At 36.2% G+C, this 23,824-nt stretch overlaps 1 protein-coding gene across 10 annotated transcripts in view; it reads right to left on the bottom strand.

Moving 5' to 3' along the window:
* The window catches only part of CASD1 (CAS1 domain sialic acid O acetyltransferase 1), a 79,012-nt gene that overhangs the window by 11,378 nt on the left and 43,810 nt on the right, over positions 1-23,824 (bottom strand). For 2 of the 10 annotated variants that reach the window (XR_013553814.2, XR_013553813.2), the window contains exons 15-22: positions 23,504-23,644; positions 22,873-22,950; positions 19,077-19,169; positions 13,041-13,108; positions 11,007-11,100; positions 5,447-5,594; positions 4,020-4,143; positions 1,672-1,854 (exon numbers count right to left, since the gene is read on the bottom strand). Coding sequence is in view for 3 of the 10 variants with exons in the window: in XM_078442396.2 (XP_078298522.1) it covers positions 16,807-17,073; positions 19,077-19,169; positions 22,873-22,950; positions 23,504-23,644 (579 nt within the window). In the remaining 7 variants the exon portion in view is untranslated. Of the gene's footprint in view, positions 1-1,473; positions 1,855-4,019; positions 4,144-4,560; positions 5,595-11,006; positions 11,101-13,040; positions 13,109-15,616; positions 17,074-19,076; positions 19,170-22,872; positions 22,951-23,503; positions 23,645-23,824 lie in introns of those variants that run through there. The other 8 variants (XM_078442396.2, XM_078442424.2, XR_013553811.2 and 5 more) reach the window with 7 other exon arrangements.

The following is a 23,824-nucleotide window of genomic DNA, read 5'->3' as shown; positions in this document are numbered from 1 at the left end:
AAACATCCAAGAATGAACTTAACTGGAACAGAGCAAGTCTTATATGAATAAAGATTTTAATGTGCCACTGATATAGAAGACAACTTATGCAAATGGAAAGACACATAATACTTTTGGACCCAAACCATAACCAAAGGATATCATTTATCCTAAATTAATTTATGAAGTTAATCTGATTCCAATATAGATACTAATAGGGGTTTTTTTTTTTGGGGGGGGACATACAAGCTGATTCTGAATTTCACTTGGAAAAACAAACAAACAAACAAACAAGAATAGCTAAAAAAAATCTCTGATTAAAAAAAGAGCAATAGGGTACTTTCACTAGACATAAAACCAAATTATATTATAACATTATGAAATAATATAACATATGAGAAAAACCTCTGTAATTAGAACTGTGGGAGGCTGTTGCTTGACAACCTGTTGATTCAGAGTAAAAAGTACATAAATTGTCCCATACAAATGAATTAATTTAGTATGTGCTATAGGTTGTATGCAAAGTCAATGATGGAAAAGGTGGACTCTTTAATAAATTGTATTGGCAATAGGTAGTCATTTGAAACAGAATTAAGTTGGATCCCTACCTCACATCATAAGGTATAGGAAAAAAAAACAAAAACAAGTTATTTCTTTTATTACTTTGGAGTGAGGAAATCTCTAACTATGCAAAAACTATTCAAAACCCAGAAGTCATAAAAGAAAAGATTGACAAAATCTCTCTGTGTATAGAAAACTTCTACAAAGCAAACACCATAAACAAAGCAAAAGACAGACTGAGAAAAAGTATGTGTATCTTATATCATAGACACAGGGCTAATCTCCCAAACATGTAAAGAATTCTTCAGAGTTGATAAGAAAAAGACCAATAACAGATAAATGGACAGACAGTATAAGCAGAGTGTTCACAGAAACGGAAGTATGAATTGCTTTTAAATATATGGCAGGATGCAAGTTGATACACTGTTGAGGGTGTGGGGCTGTAGGAGATAAGCGCTACTGCTTTGCTAGTCAGGAATATAAATTGCTGGGGTCCCTAAGGAGAGTAACCGTGCTGAAATACCAAATTAAAAATGCATATACCTTATGGCCCAGTAATTCCTCATCTGGGAACTTACACACATATTCATATTGGTGGAAAATGACGTATACGTAAAGCAATTCACTATATTATTTGTAATAGTAATTGCTTGGAACTAATTAAGAAGGGAATGGTGGATCAACACGGGAATCAGTGAGGGGCTGTGGATTGATGTTGGGACACTGATGCCGTATAACACTATGGTAACAAAGAACGGGGGAAATTATGTATTGATAGGGATTTCCCTACCCATTTCTTTGTACTATATAAAGGAACTTTGTAAGAATACATGAAAAGCTAGTTAAGTACAAGCTACAAGTAGTTGTCACCAGGATTAGGTAGATGAAGGACTGTGGAGGAAAAACAAAAGTTTTCACTCTCTGCCTTTAATATTTTTTGATTTTTGAACCATCCGAGTTTATTTCCTATTCAAAAACAAACACAGAAAAAGAATTATAGTAAGGCCGTTGACCTTGAAAGAGGAAAGTAGAGGACACGGGCTGGCGCCAGTATACATTCCTATTTCTGTTATCTCCACATATCTCCCCTGGCATTTTAAAGATGACCAGAATGCTGAGAGAGAGGCTTACCAATCCTCTGGTGTCTTCTTTCTCATCTCCCCTTATAACTCCATTGGTATTTTCAAGGCTAGCACCTTGCCAAAAAAGAAGCGTACACATGCTTCATGCGGGAAGTGATGGACCCTTGCAATTTTTGTTCCAATAATATGCCTGTTTCTTTTGACATGTACCCCATTGGATAATATTAGAACTCTGAAAAAAAAGAATTAAAGATAACTACTGGAATGGTAAAAGCAGGGGATATAAGGTTTAAATCGGTAGAAAAATAAACACTGGATGATTGCAACATTTTAGAAAAATAAATCACAACAATAAAGAGTAGTAATATAAAATGGGATGGAAATAGTAAGACTAAAAATTACAGTTAGCAGAAAAAAAAATATGACAATGTAAAACTCCCTCTGGCAATATCTGGACTACAGCTATTTTGGTTGTTTGATTGCAAGTTCCAACGTAAACCCGAGCTGACAGGGGACCTAGGGTGAGGGAAACATTTTCTCCCCATATTGAAAACTAGAAGAACCATCAGAGCTCCGCACCACCACCAGCTCCTGGGCAGTAAGATGCCCCTGCGGTTGGGGCGTGGCAGGGGTGGGGTGGGGTGGGGGGAGAGGCTTGGAATTTGCTCTTAATCACAGACAGATGGACTATCGAGGACCCACATTTCTGCTCCATACAACACAGAGTCAATAATTTTGTACCATGAAATGTTTAAGGAAGGCATAACAGAAACCCACCACTCACATTAAAAAAAACAATGGAAAAACGAAAAACTCAATAAAGCTCCCATCAAATGACCAGCTCTGAGCAATGTTGCTTCCTGACGTACCTTCCAAGTTAAACTATTTATGTAACGTAGCCCAAGGTAATAGAATGAAGTGATGTAGTAGATGGAATTATAAACCATAAACCAGCCATAAATTGGAGAGAATCTTGCTTTTTAAAAAAATTGTAAGACTTCTTTATATAAGGATAGTAAAAGTAGATCTATTAGTTTTTAAAATATTTTCTTTCAATTTGCCATTTAATTTATTTATGACATTTCTTTTGACCAAGAGAAATATTTCTTTTTCATAAATATTACCATCATATGCACTTTGCTTTCCTCCTTTGTTTATATGTTTAAGCTATTTTCTCTGTATCAGAGATTAGAAAAAAACCAAATTGCATGTCTCCCTCCTTTCCTTGTTTAGTTAAAATTCTATGTTCACTAAATTATGAATTCTCATATATACAAATGACTCTATTCCCAGTTTTTTCTTCTGGTCTCTTGATGTAGTACATGAATTTAATTGTAAATTTCTGGGTTTCTTTATTATTATTATTATTATTATTACCTTTAGATAAACTTTTTTTTAAGTTTATTTACTCATTTTGAGAGAGACAGAGACAGCACAAGCGGGGGAGGGGCAGAGAGAGAGGGAGAGAGAAACCAAAGCAGGCTCCGCTCTGCACTGTCAACCGAGAGCCCGATGCGGGGCTCGAACTCACGAAACGTGGGATCATGACCTGAGCTGAAACTGAGAGTCTGATGCTCAACTGACTGAGCCTCCCAGGTGCCCCTTTATTATTATTTATTATTGAATGCAAATACTTCCCTCATCATTCTTTGCGGCAGCTGTGGAGGTGAGCTCAGCTCTCAATACAAAAAACTCAACTGTGAGGTCCAGCATGCAAGACAAAAAGTCACCATTTTGGAAGCAGTAAATGCTCCTGATCAGCACTAGAAGGAAGGAAGGGCTGCTCTTACACCATGACAGATGGAAAGAATATGTGTGGAACTGAGGTAATCCACTTGGGTTGTGGTCACTACTCCGTTGTCCTCCTGGGACTGTAAATGAACGAGTGCATCAACCTCTGCCTAATGAGTATGATTACCAAGAGCTCAGTGACCCGTCCAGAAGGAGAGTGTGGATTAACCACAACTCTAGGTAAGCCAGCAAAAGTTGCACAGCTAAGGGCAAAGGGAGTTTAGAATTGATGGTGGAGGACAGAGATAGGACCATCAGTTGTGTCCCGGAGGCTAACTGCACACACAGGGACTGTAGCCTGTCTTATTGACCTCTCTTTTTAAAATTTACCTTCAGAGGGGCACCTGACTGGCTCATTTGGTTAAGCGTCCAACTCTTGATTTTGGCTCAGGTCATGATCTCACGGTTCCTGAGTTTGAGCCCCGCATCGGGCTCTGCACCGACAGTGTGGAACCTGGTTGGGATTCTATCCCTCTCCTTCTCTCTCTGTGCCTCCCCAACTTGTGGTCTCTCGGTCTCTCTCTCTCTGTCTCTCTCTCTCTCTCTCAAAATAAACTTAAAAAAAAATATTGTTTTTCAATATAAAGAAATGAAAATAAAATTTACCTTCAGAAAAAGCGGCCCATGGAAAGCATGTAGGACAAAAGTGTGGACGTGGATTTGTGCGCCACAGCAGGGCAGGCTGTGACGGTTGTGCGCATGCCCTGTTCACATCTCCCGTGCAGAGAACCTGATGAGAAGAACGTAACAGGCAGTCTGTGGATACCACACTATGGCATCTGCCTCACTGTTCAGCTCAAGGTCTGGATATTCCTCGGCTACACCCAGCCAACAAGAAGCAGGGCAGCGGCCAATTACCCAGGCTGTCCCTCTCTGATGCAGGACTCCTCTGACTGGATAATCTTTTCTCTGGGGCATCTCACAGCCTGGCTGAGACTTTCTCAGAGTTTCATGCACACGGAAGCTCCTCTTACTCAAATTTCCACCCTTTTCTCTCCCTTTCACAGGTGTCCCAAATGCATCATGGTGTGAGGGAAAGAGAGTCATCAAAATGACTAATAAATTTTGAACTCAAGCATTTTTATGTAAAAAAAAAAAAAAAGATCTTCAGTCAAAATAGAAGACAAATGACAACAGGGGGGGAGTATTTGCAACATTAGACAAGTGGTTATTATCTTTATTTTACAAAGAATGCCTGAAGGTTACCAAGAAAAAGATAAGCCTTTAAGTTACATATAGAGAAAAGAAATAAATAGACATTTTATTTAGAACAAAATCGAAAACTGAAAATAACTAATTATGACCCGATTCTCCTATTAGCCCACCCAAACAATTACCTTCCCTCAAAGAATTCCTTAGCTGTGTACGAGAAGGTCTCAGAGCTGAAATATTATCTCCTCAGAGAGACCTGATCCGACCTTTGCATGGAAGAGGCCTCTGTAACAATGCCTGCTTTTAGGAAATGTAGAAAAGGGGATAAAGAGGAAGAGGAAATATAATTTCCTTTTTTCCCCCGCAACATTAGATATGTTTGTTGTTTTATTGTTTTTCTTGCTTAAAAACAAATATAGCATGCAATATATGCTGTTTTGCACTTATTTATTTGAGTGTAGTCGATATACAATGTTACATTAGTTTCAGGATAACCTCCTATCCAGCAGTCTACCTAACAATGCCTCTGAGTTCCATGCTCCTTCTTTCCATCCACTTTTGTGCTAAGGGTCACTGCTCACTTTGTCATAGATCACAGATTGGGGATTTATGGGTTAGACACACCTAAAGATAACCCTGCTATTTCTCCCAAGCCCTCTCTGTATAGGGTGGGGTTACCTTTATTCTCCTTCCCAGCATCATCATATGTTATGGTGTCTCAAATTTTTCCAAAGGACTAGGAAAACTAAAGTCACAAGAAACAGGAATTTTCTTGAATCATCCAACATCCTCCGGATTACAGGGAAAAGGGAGCAGTTGAGACCACATTCTAATGAGGAAAAGAGCCTCTGATTCAAGGTCTAATTTATAAAGCCACTCACTGGGCCTAGATGGTCTCAGAGCAGGATCATGATGGCGAGTGGTAAGAAGCAAGTGTCCACACATGTGGTCACTGCCTTGTGCCTAGAGCAAATGTGTACCAACAGCTTGAGTCTTTGGCCTGGCATCTGGTCCTCAGAGCAGTAACCTCTGAAAAGGAAACAAAATTGTCAGGGAAGGAACTAGCAGTGATACCACTAGAATTGTTGGTAATCTTTTTTTTTTTTTTTTTTTTTTTTTTTTACACACACACGCACACATTGTGAATGGGGGAGAGGCAGAGAGAGAGAGAGAGCGAATCCCAAGCAGGCTCTGCACTGTCGGCACAGAGCCCGACGTGGGGCTCAAACTCACGAACCATGAGATCATGACCTGAGCTGAAATCAAGAGTCGGACACTTAACCAAATGAGCCACCTAGGCACCCCTGATTGTTTGGTAATCTTAAAAAAAAAAAAATGAGGAAAAAGCATTGGCTGAGCAGGAAGAAACGATGTGGAAAGAACAGGAGGAGACTCCCAGCCCTGTTTTTCTGAAGAGGGGCAGAGGACTGTGGAAGTTTGCTATCAGGATATTTTATGAGCTGCTCTGGGTGCCCCTATTGCTCAACAGACTGCTATGGTCTGAAGAAACACTTATGACCATCACACTGTCTTGTTCCAAAAAGGATATAAGAAGGCTTACTGGGCAGGGCAAAATATAGTCAGAGAACATCGTTTGAAGTAGATGAGAAGGAAAAAGGGGCCAAGAAGGGGAAGGAGGCTAATAAAAATAACGAAGACCAAAGTGCTCTGTTGTCTGGGATGGAGCAAAAATTTAGCTCTTGTTTTTTATCAGCACATGTAAAAAGCCAATTCACAGTGTCCATAAGATAGTAGCAGATGAACTGTTCAGCAGAAGCACAAATATTCCAATTCTAAGGCCAGAATGAAATAACTCTTAAGAGTCCACATAAAGAGGCCGTTGTGTAACATAATCAACAACATTCTTACAGTTGACACAATGATGAATTTCATATAACTGTTTTGTAGAGTGTCCTGCAATGCTGATCACTGGCTTCAAACTGGAGAGAGATTCTAGGGAGATATAAGGAAAATATTGCACAGGTGGTCTTTGCTAGGTGCTTGCCTGACTTAACTCTGGGGGTACATTTTAAAGGATCCAAGGAAGTGATAAAGAGCAAATCTTAAAAATAAATTTTTTTGGACGTTTATTCATTTTTTGAGAGACAGAGCACGAGCAGGGGAGGGAGAGAGAGGGAGACACAGAATCTGAAGCAGGCTCCAGGCTCTGAGTTGTCAGCACAGACCCCGACTCGGGGCTCAAACTCACAAATCATGCGATCATGGCCTGAGCCAAAGGTAGATGCTTAACCGACTAAGCCACCCAGGTGCCCCTAAAGAACAAATTCTTAATGTTTCTTTATAAATAGTGTGTTTCAGGGGCGCCTGGGTGATTCAGTCAGTCAAGCGTCTGACTCTTGGTTTCAGCACACGTCACGATCTTGTGGTTTCATGCGTACGAGCCCTGTGTTGTGCTCTGCGCTGGCAGCATGGAACCTGCTTGGGATTCTCTCTCTTTCTCTCTCTCTCTGCCACTCCCCCACTTGCTTTGTCTCTGTCTCTGTCAAAATAAACTTAAACAAACAAATAAATAAGTAAATGAATAAATACTGTGCTTCAGTCAAACGCATAGCTGACAGACATTAAGTAGCTGGGAGTTCAATCCCAGATAACCTAACCTGAAGTTCAGCTAGGAAATCTAGGGATCTAGGAAAAAAAGCAGGCTCAATTGGATATTGAGCTAATGTAGGAGCAACATTTTGGGGGGAAATTTAAGAGTCTAATAACTATTTTCTGATGGAATACTATAGAGCTTAGCTAAGAGTCTCTTTAGGGGGAAAAACTTTGAATATGCACTATCACACAGATAGATGGGTCATTAGGTTTCAAATTTCTGCTCAGTATAACCTGGTCTTAATTAATATGAATCTGGAAAATGTGTAAAGAAGGCATAACTTAACATAGTGGCCATTAATCCCCACCCCCCAACTCTAAAAAAAGCATCCATAGAAAGCCTAGCTTTGAGTGCTGTGATTTCCTGATGTTCTTCCAAGTTAAATTATTTGAGTAATGTTCATCAAGGTAGCTGAATGAAGTGACCTTCTGTATAGAATTAATCAGGAACCAACTGAAGTTTGGAAAATATCTTGTTTTTTCTAAACTTTAAGAGTCCTATATATACTCAGGATATTACTTTTTTCTCAAATGTTCATGTTCAACAATTTTCCAGCTTGTATTTTTTCTATTTATGACTTCTGGTATATTGGTTTTAAATTTTTATGTAATGGGATGTAGCCATTCTGGTTTTCCCTTTTGCTTTATTCTTAATGGATCTTTTCTCATCTTGAGATATCCACTTACATTTTCTACTTCTTCTTTTATGTCTTTAAACCCATCACTCATCTTAAGTGTCTTTTGGTATAGAGAGTAAGAATGGGAGTCTACTGTCCCCATCCCCATTGTTAAGCAATTCTTGGGACTATCTAAAGAATATTTGTACCTTTCTCTCGTAAAGTAAAAATCAAACTGTAACATTATTCTAGTATGTCCTGGATTAAAATGTTTCTGTGCTTGCTATTCTGTCATTAATCTATATATTCTTGCATCTACTATTCCACACCGACGTGACTGTAACTTAATAATATGTCTAAATATTCAATTGTTTGAGTCCTACCCTTTTCATTAGTCTATTTAAATTTTTTTCTTATTCTTGCCCATGTATTACTTCTTTACAGTTTCCATTTTAAATTTTGTAGTCTCTGAGAAAGGGATCCAGCTCCATGTCCCTTGTGCATGTGTATGTTTTAAAAATGCTGGGCCCCTCAGACTTCAACTAAATGTTTTTCCATCACTTTTTCTCTCCCAGTGATAGTGTCCTGAGGTAAGGATGAGATGGAAGGAGGCAAGGAAACGAAAAGATGGGTTCTTAGTTCTAGTTTTCTCTTTCTATGCCAGGGATGGCTGTCACTGTTTTTCTCCCAAATTACCTTGGAAAAGCACATCTTGCCTCTCCAAATATTAGTTATCTTCTGAAACCGATCTCACGTAGTCTCAGAGAAGAGAATCTATTCCTTTTACTAGCAGAGCTTTGACCCAATGACTTGTCAAATAAAACAAACCAAAACAAAAAACCACAACTGGCTTAGTTATGAAAAACTATAGTCAAAAATCAAGTACTTACTGAGACTAGAAGCTATAAAGAGGGTGAAGAATTACAAAAAACAAAAAACAAAAAACAAAAAAAAACCCCAAAAAACAAAAAAAAAACCCTGCCAGATACAGAATCAAGCTTTATTTTTACTGTAGGATAAGCCTTTAAATATAGCAAACATTTAAAATATTGGAGATATTTAAAATATTGGAGATATCTGGGTGGCTAAGTCAGTTAAGTGTCTGACTTTGGCTCAGGTCATGATCTCACAGTTCGTGGGTTTGAGCCCCATGTCGGTCTCTTGTGCTAACAGCCCAGAGCCTAGAGTCTGCTTCACATTCTGTCTGTCTGTCTGTCTCTCTGCCCCTCCCCAGCTCATGCTCTGTCTCTGTCTCTCAAAAATAAATAAACGTTAAAAATAAAATTTAAATTAAAAAAATATTGTTGATGTTTTAAATTTGAAAATAGGGGCGCCTGGGTGGCCCAGTCGGTTAAGCGTCCGACTTCAGCCAGGTCACGATCTCGTGGTCCGTGAGTTCGAGCCCCGTGTCAGGCTCTGGGCTGATGGCTCAGAGCCTGGAGCCTGTTTCCGATTCTGTGTCTCCCTCTCTCTCTGCCCCTCCCCCGTTCATGCTCTGTCTCTCTCTGTCCCAAAAATAAATAAAAAACGTTGAAAAAAAAATTTTTTTTTAAAAAATTGAAAATAAAAAATACAGGGAAAATATATTTTAAAAAATTTTTTAAAGATTTTTAAAAAATGTTTATTTTTGAGAGGAAGAGTGCAAGGGTGGGGGAGGGGCGGGGGGGGGGGGGACGGAGGATCCAAAGCAGGTTCTGTGCTGATAGCACAGAGCCTGATGTGGGGCTGGAACCCATGAACCATGAGATCATGACCTGAGCTTAAGTCAGACGCTTAACCACCTGAGCCATCCAGGCACCCCCAGAGAAAATAAATTCAATCAGGACATTTTTCTTTCTTGGGATAAGAATCTTGATACTATCTTTTTACTAAGATGTATAATGTCAGATTTTTCACTGTGTTACTCAGTACAATTTTACCTTTGAATCTTTTAAAGACAAGGGGTATGTGATTTCATTCAGTTTTATAGTCTCCCAAATGCATCATAAGTGTTACTTTTGAACATGGACAAAATGTCTGCATAAAAATTTTTATATCTTAAGGCAATTATTCCTAATGTATATGTATAATTCAGGTTTTCCAATTTTGTCATATGCAGGTTCTGGTACCATATTAAATGGCAGTCGTATAACTTCGACTTGTGTCTCCTCATTTTCACTCTATTAATATTGAAAAGGTAAAACAAATAGTATTATTAAATTTTTGTAAGATTTAAAACCAGAAAAGAATTTCTAGAATTCAGTCTTCAACCTCATAATTTCAAGAATGTAGTTGTCACTGCTTTTTTCTCTGGAAACAATTTTTAACAAGAAAATGACCCAGAATACACCTTGCCAAATAAGTTTCCCCAAATCACAATTATCTTAAGAATGAACAGATTAAGTTGTATATTTACACAGTCAGCCTTACACGTCTTTGCAGAGAAGATGAGCTGATGAGATGGGTTGAACTGCCAATCAAGATCATCGATCTTTAGTCTTTGTAGTTAAGCTAACAGAGTCATTTTCCCTTGAATGAGGTGAAGAATTAAATTCCTTTCAATAGTTCCCAAACTTTCTAGGTACAATGCTACCCAATCTCCTGTAAAACAGCCGACTCCCATGTGGTACACTCAATTTATTAAGCAAAACATTAACTTGTCTAAGCCATGGAACACATCCAGTTTGTGAAATGACTGAGTCCCAAATGTATTCTCTTTTAAGATTTTACCATAAAGTCATTCCCAGGGAATGAAATGAGTGGGCCTAAGTTCTGTGTCCTTTTGAAATAACACCAATTTCACTTGCATTTTGTAAGTCCATGGGTCATGACAATAGCATTGTTATCATACTTATTAATTATAACCTTTACTAATGTTAATATTAGCCGATATTGAACTTTAAGATTTTTTTTCAATACAATTAATCAATAATGAACCTGACATAGGTATGTTTCTGAGTCACTTGGTAACCTTAGATTTTCTCTGAAAGCACAAACAAATATAACTAAGTAGGTGGTACTGTTGATACCTGGGCTCTTAACTTCAATAGAAAATGTCACAAATTAACTTCAAAAATTTTTCTATAAGTTCGCAACTACATCTCAATATACTGAGGAAGATAAGATAGCCTTCTACTTTCAAAAGCATATTTCTTTTTGGCATGTAATTTCTGCTTATTTCTTTTGGCATGTAATTTCTGCTACATTCAGTGGACATGCTTTTAAAACTTACCATCTGTTAAATGTTTTGATGCAGTTTTTTCACTTAATATACATCTGAATTTCACAGCATTATTATTTTTATATTTTTCATTTACAATCAAGTCCTGTTGAAATAAATTAATTCATTAATCTGATTCTATTCATACTGGCACTCACATATACGTTTCTATGTACTGGCAATGGTTTTTAGTATAGTTTATTTCATAATGGTTTTTTTATGTTGCATTCTTTGACATAGTTACATTTTGCCTATTAAACAGAGAGGAATATTTTTGACTTCCACAAAAAGCACAATCTCTCTTTCTTTTGAAAATACATGGCTTTCTTGGTTTATCTTTTCACTTCCCTACTTCCAACAGAGATGAGTCCAAAGAAATAATTCTCTACTACAAGACAGATAATAGTGTAAGTGCAATGGCAAATGGCAATTGACACCTGGCCCCAGCATAAAGCAAGAAAATGAATGGGAAGATCCACAGTGAGTAAAAGACTTACGGTCTACATGGTGTGGCTGGTGCTCAGCTCTGCAGATACGGTCACTATTTGCCTGCCTGCATGAGTGAGTTGCATTTTTATAACATTATGCAAATTGACATTCTAAGAGCCAAATCGAGTATATCTCAGCCTCTTGTCCAAATCACTAAGGAAAAGTTTTTTCCCAGCTGCCTTATCATTTGCGGGGCAGCCTACCTGCCTCGAATGGGATTAGTACTTGACACCGTTTTTTGCAGCACTCACTAATTAATTAACCCAGCAAATAATTGAGAGAGGCATTGTTCTAAGAGTTGACAATACCACAGTAAATAAAATAGAACAACCCGCCCTCAGAAAAGTCATGTGCTAATGGGGAGAAGTGGAAAATTAAAAAATAGTTAAGTAAAAGGCATAAGTATGTCATGAGTATGGGGAAAAAGTGAAGTCATTATAATATTCCAGGAAAGTGCTGATGGGTTTTGAAGCAGGGTGATCCCATTGGAGGTGATGAAGGTGATTGAATTACTGAATTACGGATACATTTTGACAAGATTTACTAAAATATAAGATGGTAAGGTGTAAGAAAAAAGGAGTCAAAATTTTTTATTTGGGCAAGTTGAAGCATGTAGTCACCATTTACTGAGAAGAGAAAGATGGTGGTGTTTTTGTTTGTGGCCAGTAGTGGGGAAGCTTAGCTTTGTTTTAGACTTGCTAAGTTTGATATGTGTTTTAGATATTCAAATGGAGATGTTGAACAGCCAGTTGAACATATCTGAAGTTATAAATTTACTAGTCATCAGAATATAGATAATAAAGTCACGTGACTAAGTGATAATCACTTAAGACGTGAGTATGGATGTCTGAGGTCTGGGCTTTGGGGAACTGCAGTTTAGAGGCTGAGGGTGTGAAGAGAGGATGCAGGGAACAAGCTTGAAGGAATGGCTCATGAGGAGAGGAGAAAACAGGAAACGATGGTGTCCTGGAATCATAGTGAAGATGGTTGAAAAGGGAGGTAGTGAATCAACTGTGTCAAATACTGCCTATATAGGTCAAGTAGGGTGAAGACTGGAAATCGATCATTGGATTTAGCAATATGGAGGTTCTTGTTGATCTTGACAAGAGCAGTTTGGGCCGGTAGGAGAAATAAACACAGCAGTAGCTTTGGGAACACAAGAGATTAAGAGGAGTTTGTTTTTAAGTTGGGAGAAATAAAGCCAGAATCCTTCAGCTGATGGTCAAGACTTTTTAATCTACTTTGTGTATGGCACCTTACTATACCACCTTGACCCTGGAGTTGCAACCTTACTGAAGAAATGACAAAATAATGGGAGTAGGTAATTCATGCTAGAACAGTTTAAAAAAATAAGATAAAGAAAGTATTGTTTTCACAGAGATGGTGGAATTTAAATTATTCAATTCTTAATTCTTAGAATTCTTAAAATAAGTTGGATTTAGGTAGATGAAAAGAGTGAGAACAAAAGAATAGTATGATATTTGGGGGACAGTAAGACTAGCCTGGCTGGAATTCATATTAAGAAGAGATGGGATGATAAACATGGAGAACTTTTACCATCAAGCTAAATTCCAGCTTTGTTATTTCGGCAATGGAGATTATAAGAAATAATCCATCTGCAGTAGCTGTAGAATTAAAAAATAAAATCTTGTTAATAGTTTTCTTTTTGGTGACTATCAGAAAATTGTCTTAGATGCTTTCTAAATGAAAAGTAAAAGCTAATAAAATTAGCTGAATTTTAAAATATTGTAATAATTACTTTTAAGCATGAAGATTTCGCCCTATGCAAGACAGAAATACTTCTAGGTAACCACAAATTTCCTTTTAAAATATTGATCTGTCCCATTTTTATGCTCTGAAATGGTATTTTAAAAGTATTTTGTAAATAAGAAATAAGTTAAACAAATCATTTCTAATTAAACCATTAGCTCATAATATCAACTCTACTTTTGGAAAATAGTCTCTTGCTTATATTACCTTATTGATCTTTAATTTTTTTTTAACTTTTTTTTTAATGCTTATTTTTGAGAGAGAGAGAGTGCACGAGCAGTAGAGGGGCAGGGACATAAGGGGACAGAGGATCTGAAGCAGGCTCTGTGCTGACAGCATTAAGCCCCATGAGGGGCTCAAACTCATGAACCATGAGATTGTGACCTGAGCCAAAGTCAGATGCTTAACTGGCTGAGCCACCCAGAAGCCCCTATGGATCTAACTTTAAAAAAAAATAGAAAATACTTCTAATTTATACAAGAAATTAAGAGGAGTTTCATTAAAAGACAAATATAGACTTAATGGAGATTTTCAAATTTATCTTGTCTTCACCAATCCTCAAAATCACCCTAAATAAAACCAAACTTAGTATTTGGAATTTTTGAAGTAGTTGTCAGGATCAGTTCTGCAGATAACTACCCAAGTTACTTTATTTTTACAAAAGGGAAGCTGTTAGGTTGAACCATATGATAGCATATTAGTATTTTAATACAGTGCAGCATAAAAATTCCAACTTGGCTCTGTGTTATAAGTCCACATATAAAGCAGAAGAGACAATTTAAGGGAATGAGGCATTGTCCTAAAACTTGCATTCTCTGAAGAACTGGCTTTTATTGAGGATCTATCACATGAAGGTTATGCCCTTAGTCTTATATTTATTTAGCCTTAATGTTTATAATCTAGTAAGAAAAATTAAATATAAACAATGACAGATATGGTTATTATTAAAATTAACTTTACAAAGCTTACAAGCTTCCTGTGATCACATTTGAAATAATGCAGCATTTGTGGGGGAAAAATTCACTCACCTTAAAAATTTTAACTGGCTATTTATCTTAGAATGGAATGGTAGGGTATAAATGTTATTTCATATCAGTACCTAAAGCAAACGATAGGATCTATCTAGCTGATAGGTACAGTGAATGGTTTTTGCTCAAGGCTCTGAATTTAATGCTTTTTTGGCTATCCATAAAAATGGGAAGGTTTGGCAAAGGAAATGGGGAAGGATTGCAGTAGATTTGAGTCAACCAAGTATCTTTTGGGCCCAGATGGTAGATTTCTCAGTGTGATTTATATTACAGACAATCTGAGTTTAGAGAACCTCCATGGTTTTATCTCAATTTTAGTGTGTTGAAATATTCTGTTAAACATCTTTTTCTGAAGAATGGGATGACAGAGCTATGACAGTCAGAATCTGAATCAATGCAGAAACAGTATTAAAACATATACCATTCATAGATGCTGTCCTTATGGCAATTTTTACCACAATAACCTCTTACCCATAAAGACTCATTAAGAAAATTTAATGTAAATAGAATACGCTTTAATTACAAATGTACTATATTTTAGTTATGATATATAACTATAAATAAAAGAGTGGGACATATGAAATGAGAGCATGTGAAGAAATGGCTTGCTAGTTAAGCTCTATGCTTGAGTTCAAATAGGAAGGAAAACATATTCATTGGGTATCATGATTGGAAGACATAAGTGCTTCCAAAAAACAGAGAAATACTGGTCATCTTTCTTTTTCAATTGTTTCATCGGGAAGAATCTTTTTCAGGTGATAAAACTTACAAGCTAAATTAAAATGCACTCTACTCATTGGCAAGCCACACCAGCAAGAATAATGTGATCACGGTGCTTGGAAGTTTTTGATTTATAACTATACTATTCTCTACTTATAAGGCTGCAGTCTAGGAGGCAGAGCAATGAATCATTACAATTGTCTATCTGGGAAATGTCAAAAGATTAAGTAAGGGCAGAAGAAGAGAGAAGAAGAAAGAACACACATTTTTGTCTGAGAATTATTCCACAATTAATGGGAAGATACCACTAGCACATAAATCCAGTGCTGAAGAAATAATAATTAAATTTTTAAAATCTTCAAATAAGGCTACTAATAAAGCATAATGCTTAAACTTCCTGGGTAGAAAAGCAGATTATCCTCTGTGACTCTGAAAACTAAATCATTCCTTATTCAACTATCACAGTGACCTCTCCCAATACACTAAGAGTTTGGGAAAATAAACTTAAGCTGAATAAAATAAATGAATTAGAAATTTGAACCAATCATTAATGGATCCAGATTTAAAAAAAAAAAGGACACATACAGTTTAATTGATACTTTGCTGATACAAAAATAAGCATCCACAGAATGTTTATTTACTGTTTAAATTACTCCATATTTTCATATACCATGAACAGAAAATATATTTTATCCCACACACAGTAAGAACAAACAAGTGCAATCTTTCAAACATTAAAAGTTATAATCAAATCTGTACAACAGATAAATAAATTTATACCTCTAACAGTTAGCCTGTAACAAAACAAAATGAAAAACATACATTGCCCGAAGTCACCGGTTTACTTAAAATTCTACTCATGGTTAATACATCTCACTCATAACAACTTGAATTTTTACTACACTGCACAAGTTAGATTGATAAATATTTTAAAAATAGGGGGGAGTAATGGGAAATACCAAAATGATTATAAAGAGCTTTCCAAACATTGGAAATAGACAGAAATTAATTAGTTGAAGGAAAACATTAAATGGATCCACAGGGTACTGGTTTTACACTGGTACAGCTTCAGGAAAGAAAACATGTGAATGTCTGGATTGGAAAGAAAATTTGGCCTTTTTATAAAAAGAAGCAACAGCATCAACAGTGACAAAACCCTGTCATGGAGCCTAGAACAACTCTGTGAGACAAAGTGTACAAAGATTTAGGTATACCTGAAAAACACAGTTAGGAAGAAAAATCATGTCAGGAAACAACATCAGAACATGAACATATATAAATTAAAGGCATACTGTTTATCATTCCACATCATTGCACATATGATAAGAAAACAATACTGCAGTCATTCTTGAGTAAGAAAGTTTCGGTGAAGTAGGAAGTTGCATGATAAATACAGGTGTAGACAATCTTATTACCACAAATTTAGTAAATATCAAAACACTCAGTGGTGTCACTAAGCTAATTAAATTATTTATATGTATTTACTGGAAAGGTAATTATTTCCCTGCCTTCATGTTAACTTAAAATCATTTATAAATGGCAATATAGATCCAGTAGAAAAGACTTTTCACATGCAGTCCTATACAATGCACTCTGCTTCAATTTTTTTTTTTCAGTATTTCACATTGGAGATGTACATTTCCAATATATATACAACCACACATGTTCAACAGACGCCACTGAGCTGTCCTCTTGCCACACAAATTAATTTACATATACATTTATATCTCCAGATAGATACTTTTCTCCTCTAGGCAGACACAAAATTAGTCTGAAGAGTTTAAGTTTTTTAGGATCTTAGGAACCTAATGTCTGGATTTGTCTTGAATCGATGATAAGATGAGGAGTCCACAAAAAAATGCAGCTATACATGCCAACCTTTTCAACAGAGATGAGTTATCTTTAGGAATAATAATCTGTGCAAGATCATTAGTGATCTGAGAAATTTCATGTGCCACACAAACAAATATGAAAGTGCTGACAATGATGTTGAGCATAGGGTTTCCGGGTATGAGAACCAAGATGCCTCTTGTGTCCGCTGCCAGCCAGATGTGATACTGGCAAATAAACAGCTGGAAGGAAAGTATCTAAAGTTAGATATGTACAGATGGTCCAGGACTATCTCACAGTTTTGCCTAACTTAAACATTTGGTAGCATCATTACATTAGCAGGCTTTTTCCAAACCATTTAATTCTGTTTCACTCTTGGTCCTGAAAAGTCTACTGTGGTCTACTCTCCAGAACTCCTACTTGCTCAAGTACTACTTCGAAGTCCCCAAGAAATAAAACAGGACCCTTAGAACTTTAAAAAACATTTTTTTTGCATGACATAGAAGACAGCTGACAGAATGATATCTGAACTCTGGTATTTAGACACCAAATAAAGAATCACTACGTGTGTGTCTATGCACATAAGTATATATATATATATATATATATATATATATATACTTATGTGCATACTGCATATTTAATTATATTTGTGAACCATATTTCTGTATGTGGATACATGAGCAGGAAATGGCATGGATTTTAAGATGTCTTCAAGTGTGCTTTGAATGGCCAGACAAATTTTTTCAACTGTATTTTCATGCTTCCATAGTATATTTCAACTTTGATGTGAGTATACATATTAGATGACACCACTACAACTTTGATTGTGATCACAAATGTTCTCTCATGAAATTGGTTCAAAATATCAAAGAGTAGAAAAATGCTTAAACTACCTCCCAAATATGAGACCATAACATTTCTATATATTTTTTTAATGTTTATTTATTTTTGAGAAAGTGTGTGTGCACACGCACATGTGCAAGCAGAAAGAGAGGGGGACAGAGGATCTGAAGAGGGCTCTGTGGTGACAGCATAGAGCCCGACGTGGGGCTTGAACTCATCCACCATGACATCATGACCTAAGCCAAAGTCAGACACTTAACCAACTGAGCCACCCAGGTGCCCTAAAATTTATTTTTACTAGAAATACCAAATTATAACTTCATTCAACTAAAATTTATACAAACTCTCATACTCCAAGTATTAAGAGGTTGGCAAAATATTCTTTATATCTACTGAATGATTTGGTAAGCCATTCTCGATTAATAATTCTAAATTCTATTCAGTCTCACTTATGAGACAAAAAAATAATAGAACATTTATTCAAGAACTCAAAAATTTATTTTCCCTATTTTAAAAACAACTTAATAAATCTTATACTCTAAAATGTATCTTCTATGATTACAATATGAATTCCACTGTTTTAAAATGTTCTATCTTGGGAGCGCTTGGGTGATTCAGTCAGTTAAACATTCCACTCTTGATTTCAGCTCTGGTCATGATCTCATGGTTCATGAGTTTAAGCCCCATGTTGGGCTCTGGGCTGACAGCGGGCAGCCTGCTTGGGATTCTCTGTCTCCCTCTATCTCTGCCTCTCACCCTGCTCCCTCCCTCCCGCGCGCGCGCGCTCTCTCTCTCTCTCTCTCTCTCTCAAATAAATAAATAAACATTTAAGAAAGTAAAATGTTCTACTTTGAATAATAGAGCTCAGAATAGGCAGAATGTATTTTAAAACATACTTTAAGGTTTTAAATAATTCATATTAGGTACTGCACACAAAATGTAATGAGTTTAAAAAATTTCCCCAAATTTCCAATCACAAAATTTCCTGAATTTTATTAGGATAAGTATTGATAAACTAAATTCTAGTAATATTTAATTATGGAGATGAAGAACAAATCAAAATCCCCTCAGCTTGTCTTCATTCATATCTATTTATAAATTTCATTTATATCTATTTAATTTTTTTCTCTCCTGATCTCAGCATCTTAGTTGTGTTTAAAAGCTTAAAACAATATAAAGAATATTTGAAAGTCATCTATGTCCAGTCATTTAAGTAAGGCTTTAAAAACATACTATTCTACTGCTGTTGAAAGTTCTGAATTTTTTTCTATAATCCCATAAATAACATAGCTTTGATTTTTTAAAAATGTCTGTTGGATTCACGCACACACAGCCACACACACACACCTGCATGTAACACTTGGCTATAGAAGATAGAACAAAATATTAATGTACCAACCTCTAATGAAATTTTTCCAAACCAAGCAAAAAATGAACTATAAACTGAACGGGCATATCCAGGGATATTCCTTATTAGGATGAAGGCTAAAATCTAAGGAAAAACCACAAAGGCAAAATAAATAATCTGTTTACTAAAAGTGTTTGCTTCCTGTCAAGTGAGAACTTTATTATCTATGTTCTTGGACTATTTGATACATACACAATGTTTTTTTTCAATAAAGTTTTGGCAAGTCATTTTTGTTCTAGAGTCTGTCCATGTTAGGTTTCTCAATATGTGCTCTGTATGTATACCGCATGCCAGTGCAGAATGTAGGTAGTGCATGGCTGAACAATTTTATGTGTATTTGAAAAATTGTAAACCCACGTGAGGCCCTTTGTGTAGAAAGAAATGATATCCTATGTTGTGTAGCAAAATTCATAAAATTTCATGATACAATTTGGCTTCTTCCATAAAGTATCTGCCTGACTGGCAGCCATATGCCTTCCTTTTGCTCTCTTCAAAAGCCTCCTTCCACTAACAGCCATGTAAAGATGAGAAATGGCAGGACTTTTAAGATGTCCTCATGTTTGCTCTGTATGGCCAGGCAAATGATGCCTTGAACTGCATTCACATGTAATGTATTTTCTCCTTTTGATCTCTTCTCTCCAAAAACAATCTCCAGCTTTTGGGCGCTGGCCTTCACCTCTCTCCCCCACCCTTCTGTACTAGGTGGAATAATCTTGAATTTTCTAAACTTCTAATTCAGTGTCACACTCAATAACTAGTTTATCAAGCAAAGAGCTCTCTTTAGAATCTACTCTCCTTATAAAGAACAAAGAAATTGTAAGTAAAAAAGTTTTCACTTTCACAAACATCTTCTCTCCTAAAACTTCTCTCATAAAAAGATTGAAAGATCTATTTGCACTTCAGAGAAAAATCCCATATTCAGTGTTGATCATTCTGGGCATCTGGTCAAAGGCTTTCGGAAGAAGCCTCTGGGATGCATACAAGATGAGCAAATAGGAGATCTGTGGGTCCCTCAATCATTGGGAAAAAGGAACCAAAGTGAACTACTCAGGTACTATTAAGTTGAGTAATCTTCATGGGCAATAGCATCAAAGGGACTCAAGTTTGAATCTGGCCTTTCCCTTGTATTAGTTTTGGGATTTAAGGCAAGGTACTTTACTCCCTTAGGTCTGTTTCCTCATTCATATAAATAGGGATATGATTTACTTGGAAGGTTGATGTGAGCATTTGATGAGAAAACACATAAGAGGTACTTATCATAGCATGCACTGTGAGTCATTTAAGAAACATATTAGGTTTAATAGCACAGCTGGTATATGTAATGGTAAAAATCATAAAGGTGAGACCTACACAAAACCCTTGAACATGAAACCATTTAATGAGTTATTATAAAGTACTGCGTAAACTGTAAAATGCTAGGAAGAATGACATAGATACCTACAAATCACTAGTCTGAGCTCTCAGAAAATCCAGGAATAGTTTTAAGCAAATCACTTTCTTTCTTTCTTTCTAACTTTAGAAAGAATATGTACTTATTTCTTTAGCATATTCCAGTCTGAGTTTTGTCATACACTTACTAAACAATGTGATAAGGGGGATAGAAAATCAAATAATAGCCATGGAAAAGATAACAGGGGTCTAGGGAGCCATCCTTATTAGCTTTGTAAAGAAATAATAATAATGCTTAAAATTTGTTCAGCATTTATAACTTGTTGGGTACTGTGCTAAGCACTTAATATACATTATTTATGGTTAATCACCTGTATGCTGTTCTATAACAAGCCCTTCTGGAAATTTCTATCCAGATTGATGGGCAAAACTAAAAGGTCAGGATTCTAGGATTGCTCTACAAGAGTGAAACAGATAGAAGGATTGAGAGTATAGAATTATTGAACAATTATATTATACACCTGAAACTAACATAACACTGTTAATTATACTTGAATTAAAAAAAAAAAAAGATTTGATATATAAGCCTTCTGCAGGCCAGGCTGGGAAAATACTTTCTAACAGAAAACTAGGAATCTTGTACATGTTAAAATCTTAAGAAGCTCCCTCAGATAAGTATGCTAAAGGTACACAATCATATATATCATTTTTAAAAACCACAATGTCCTATATACACACATCTACACCTATACCCTCACACCTACGTTACCCTTTGGCATCTGAAAATAAGAGTGAAGTGTGATAAGGATGTAAAATTTGGGGCTCCCTGGATGATCTGGTTTTTACAGTAGGGGACTGGGTCCCTTGAAAAGAAGTAGCTGCTAATAAAATTAGTACTTGCTTCAACTTATGCTCCCTGTCCATTCTTTTCCTCTGCACCAGAGGGGCTAATACTGAAAAAGTATTAAGTAAACAGGAGTGTGTAGAGGGTAGTGACTGGAAAGGAAGGTGATAAGGATTAGCAGTGCTTGCCTGTTATTGTATGTGTATCTACTCTTTCCCTTAGCTCTTCTTATATTGTTCTGTATTGGTGCATCATGAACGGTAACACCTCCCTTCCATTATGAGTAACAGAAATGATATCAAATATGATATACCAATCATTACTGGTAAGGACTATTACTGTCTACAGAAGTCGTGAAAATGCCACATGACTACAGCATAATGTTTAAAATTTCATTATCAATTACATTTTAAGAGTCTGTCACATGCTCAATTCTACTGACTATATAGAGGCTTAAAAGGAATAAAATAGTTTCTTGCACTGAAGAGAACTTAAGACCTAAGAGAAGATCCTCTAGAAATGACCCCTGCTCCTCTTTGCTGGACTACTCATTTATTAGGTCATGGCTTAGACACTACTTTCTCTAAGAACCCTGCTCAGATACCAAGATAGCTTGAGAAGAAACCCCACATGCTTCCAAAGCTTCCTGTATTTAACCATCGCCACACTATCACAATGTCCCATCATCACTGGCAACGGGAGGTATCCCTGCAAAATGTCAATCTGCTTTGAGTTGCCCCTCGCCTCTGCCCACCTCTCAGTCGCTACCAAACACTTCTCTAGACGCTGGCTGAGTTCTAGCCTGAACAACTTTCTGTAAATTTCCTGAATGTCAATTTGCTCCCTTCCATCGCAGGGCCTGAGTTCTTGCTGTCCTTTATCCCTCCATTCTCAACTTAATTTTCTCAGGGAAATAATTTCTGACCCCAGACCATGCCTGCTACAACTTCAACTAGGTCATATCCCCTTACTATATTCTCTTGTAGCATCATATACGACTCTTTATAATTATGTAGTGATTATATGATTACTATCTGTAATAGAAGAATGGAGGCTCTGGGAGGATAGGAACTATGTCTATAATACCCCCAGCATAATATTAGTGCATAGTTATATTTGTTAAATGCATGCAAAATGTTAAATGAACAAATATTTACTGGTTCATATCTCTACTAGACCATAAATTCTATGAGGGCAGGAGCTGTATATATCTTAACAGTAAACTTCTTACATGTAGCATGGTACTTAACACATTGATAGTTATGATTTAATAAAGAAATATGAGTAAATGAAGACAAAGCAAACATGAGGAGAGTTAACAAGTTCTGAATGCCTACTGTAAAGTGACAAATATTGACAATTTCCATACATTTCACGTAACAACCCTTTAAAAGAAATTTTAAGGTTTCTGTACAGTAAAGGAAGGTAGGGGTTAGGATGATTAAATAACATACCTACATTTTATAGTTTGATCTCAAATCTCTCTGCTTCTAAAGACTGTGTTCTTATCAAGAATTAAGAAAAACATTTTTTTTCCTAAATCAGGATAATTACCTGCACCACAGATACAGATGGGTGGAGTTCATTGCACTCTGCTTTGTTTTTACAACTGCTAGCCCAGATGGAATAGGTCTAAAACAAAAAGAATATATATGGATCAGTTCCTGAAAATACTTATGACTCAATGAAGCAGCTTCCTCATAATCTACACAGTTTTTGTTTTGTTTTGTTAATAACATTATGCTCCATTATGTTATTTAAAAAGCCTCAGTGAAAGCTGCCCACAGGTTCGGTCATCACTTATTTTGGTATGCTCAACTGTTAAGTAAAAGAAAGCAGACAGAGAGGAGCACAGGTCTGTGCTCCTCTGGAAATAGTGATCATGAGGCAATGATCACTCTTCCTGTCAAACACCTCACATTTTATTTTTCCCCAAATTTATTACATTTTTACAAATTTCCATTTCACTGAGTCCTCAGTCATTCTTCATATTCAACACATGCATATATACACATACTTATATACATTCTCTTAGCATTTATGTTCAATGAGAAGAAAATGGAGAAAAAGGATTTTAAAAGTAAAGATTTATTAAAAATAATTGATTGAATCCCTATCTCTTAATGTTAATATTCTGCACCATTTAGGATTTTGGAAAACTAGAGGATTACACTTTGAAACTTACCAAGAAAGAAACTACTGAAATAAACAATAGAAAATTTGAAATTTTGTTTGAAAAAAGAGGTTCACCCTTTCCTTCAGAAAGTACTTGACGCTTCTGTAAAGCCAGATAAATGAAAGCAAACAACATTCCATGAAAGACTACCTAAAAAATAAGAAGAGAAAATTTGTTTTAAACAGCTAGATTTCAGTAAGTAGCAGAAATAGTTGGAAAATAAGGACAATATATACAAAAGTAAGTAGGTTAAAAGCTTAAAGATTAAATGAAGGTCTTAAACTTCAAGAAATGACATACAATCAAGGATTGTTAGAAACTATCCACAGC

Source organism: Panthera onca, chromosome A2 (genome assembly GCF_046562875.1).
Source record: "Panthera onca isolate mPanOnc1 chromosome A2, mPanOnc1 haplotype 2, whole genome shotgun sequence".
In the NCBI taxonomy this organism is placed as follows: domain Eukaryota; kingdom Metazoa; phylum Chordata; class Mammalia; order Carnivora; family Felidae; genus Panthera; species Panthera onca.
The sequence above is the reverse complement of the archived record's forward strand: the minus strand, read 5'-3'. Positions and strand labels throughout refer to the sequence as shown.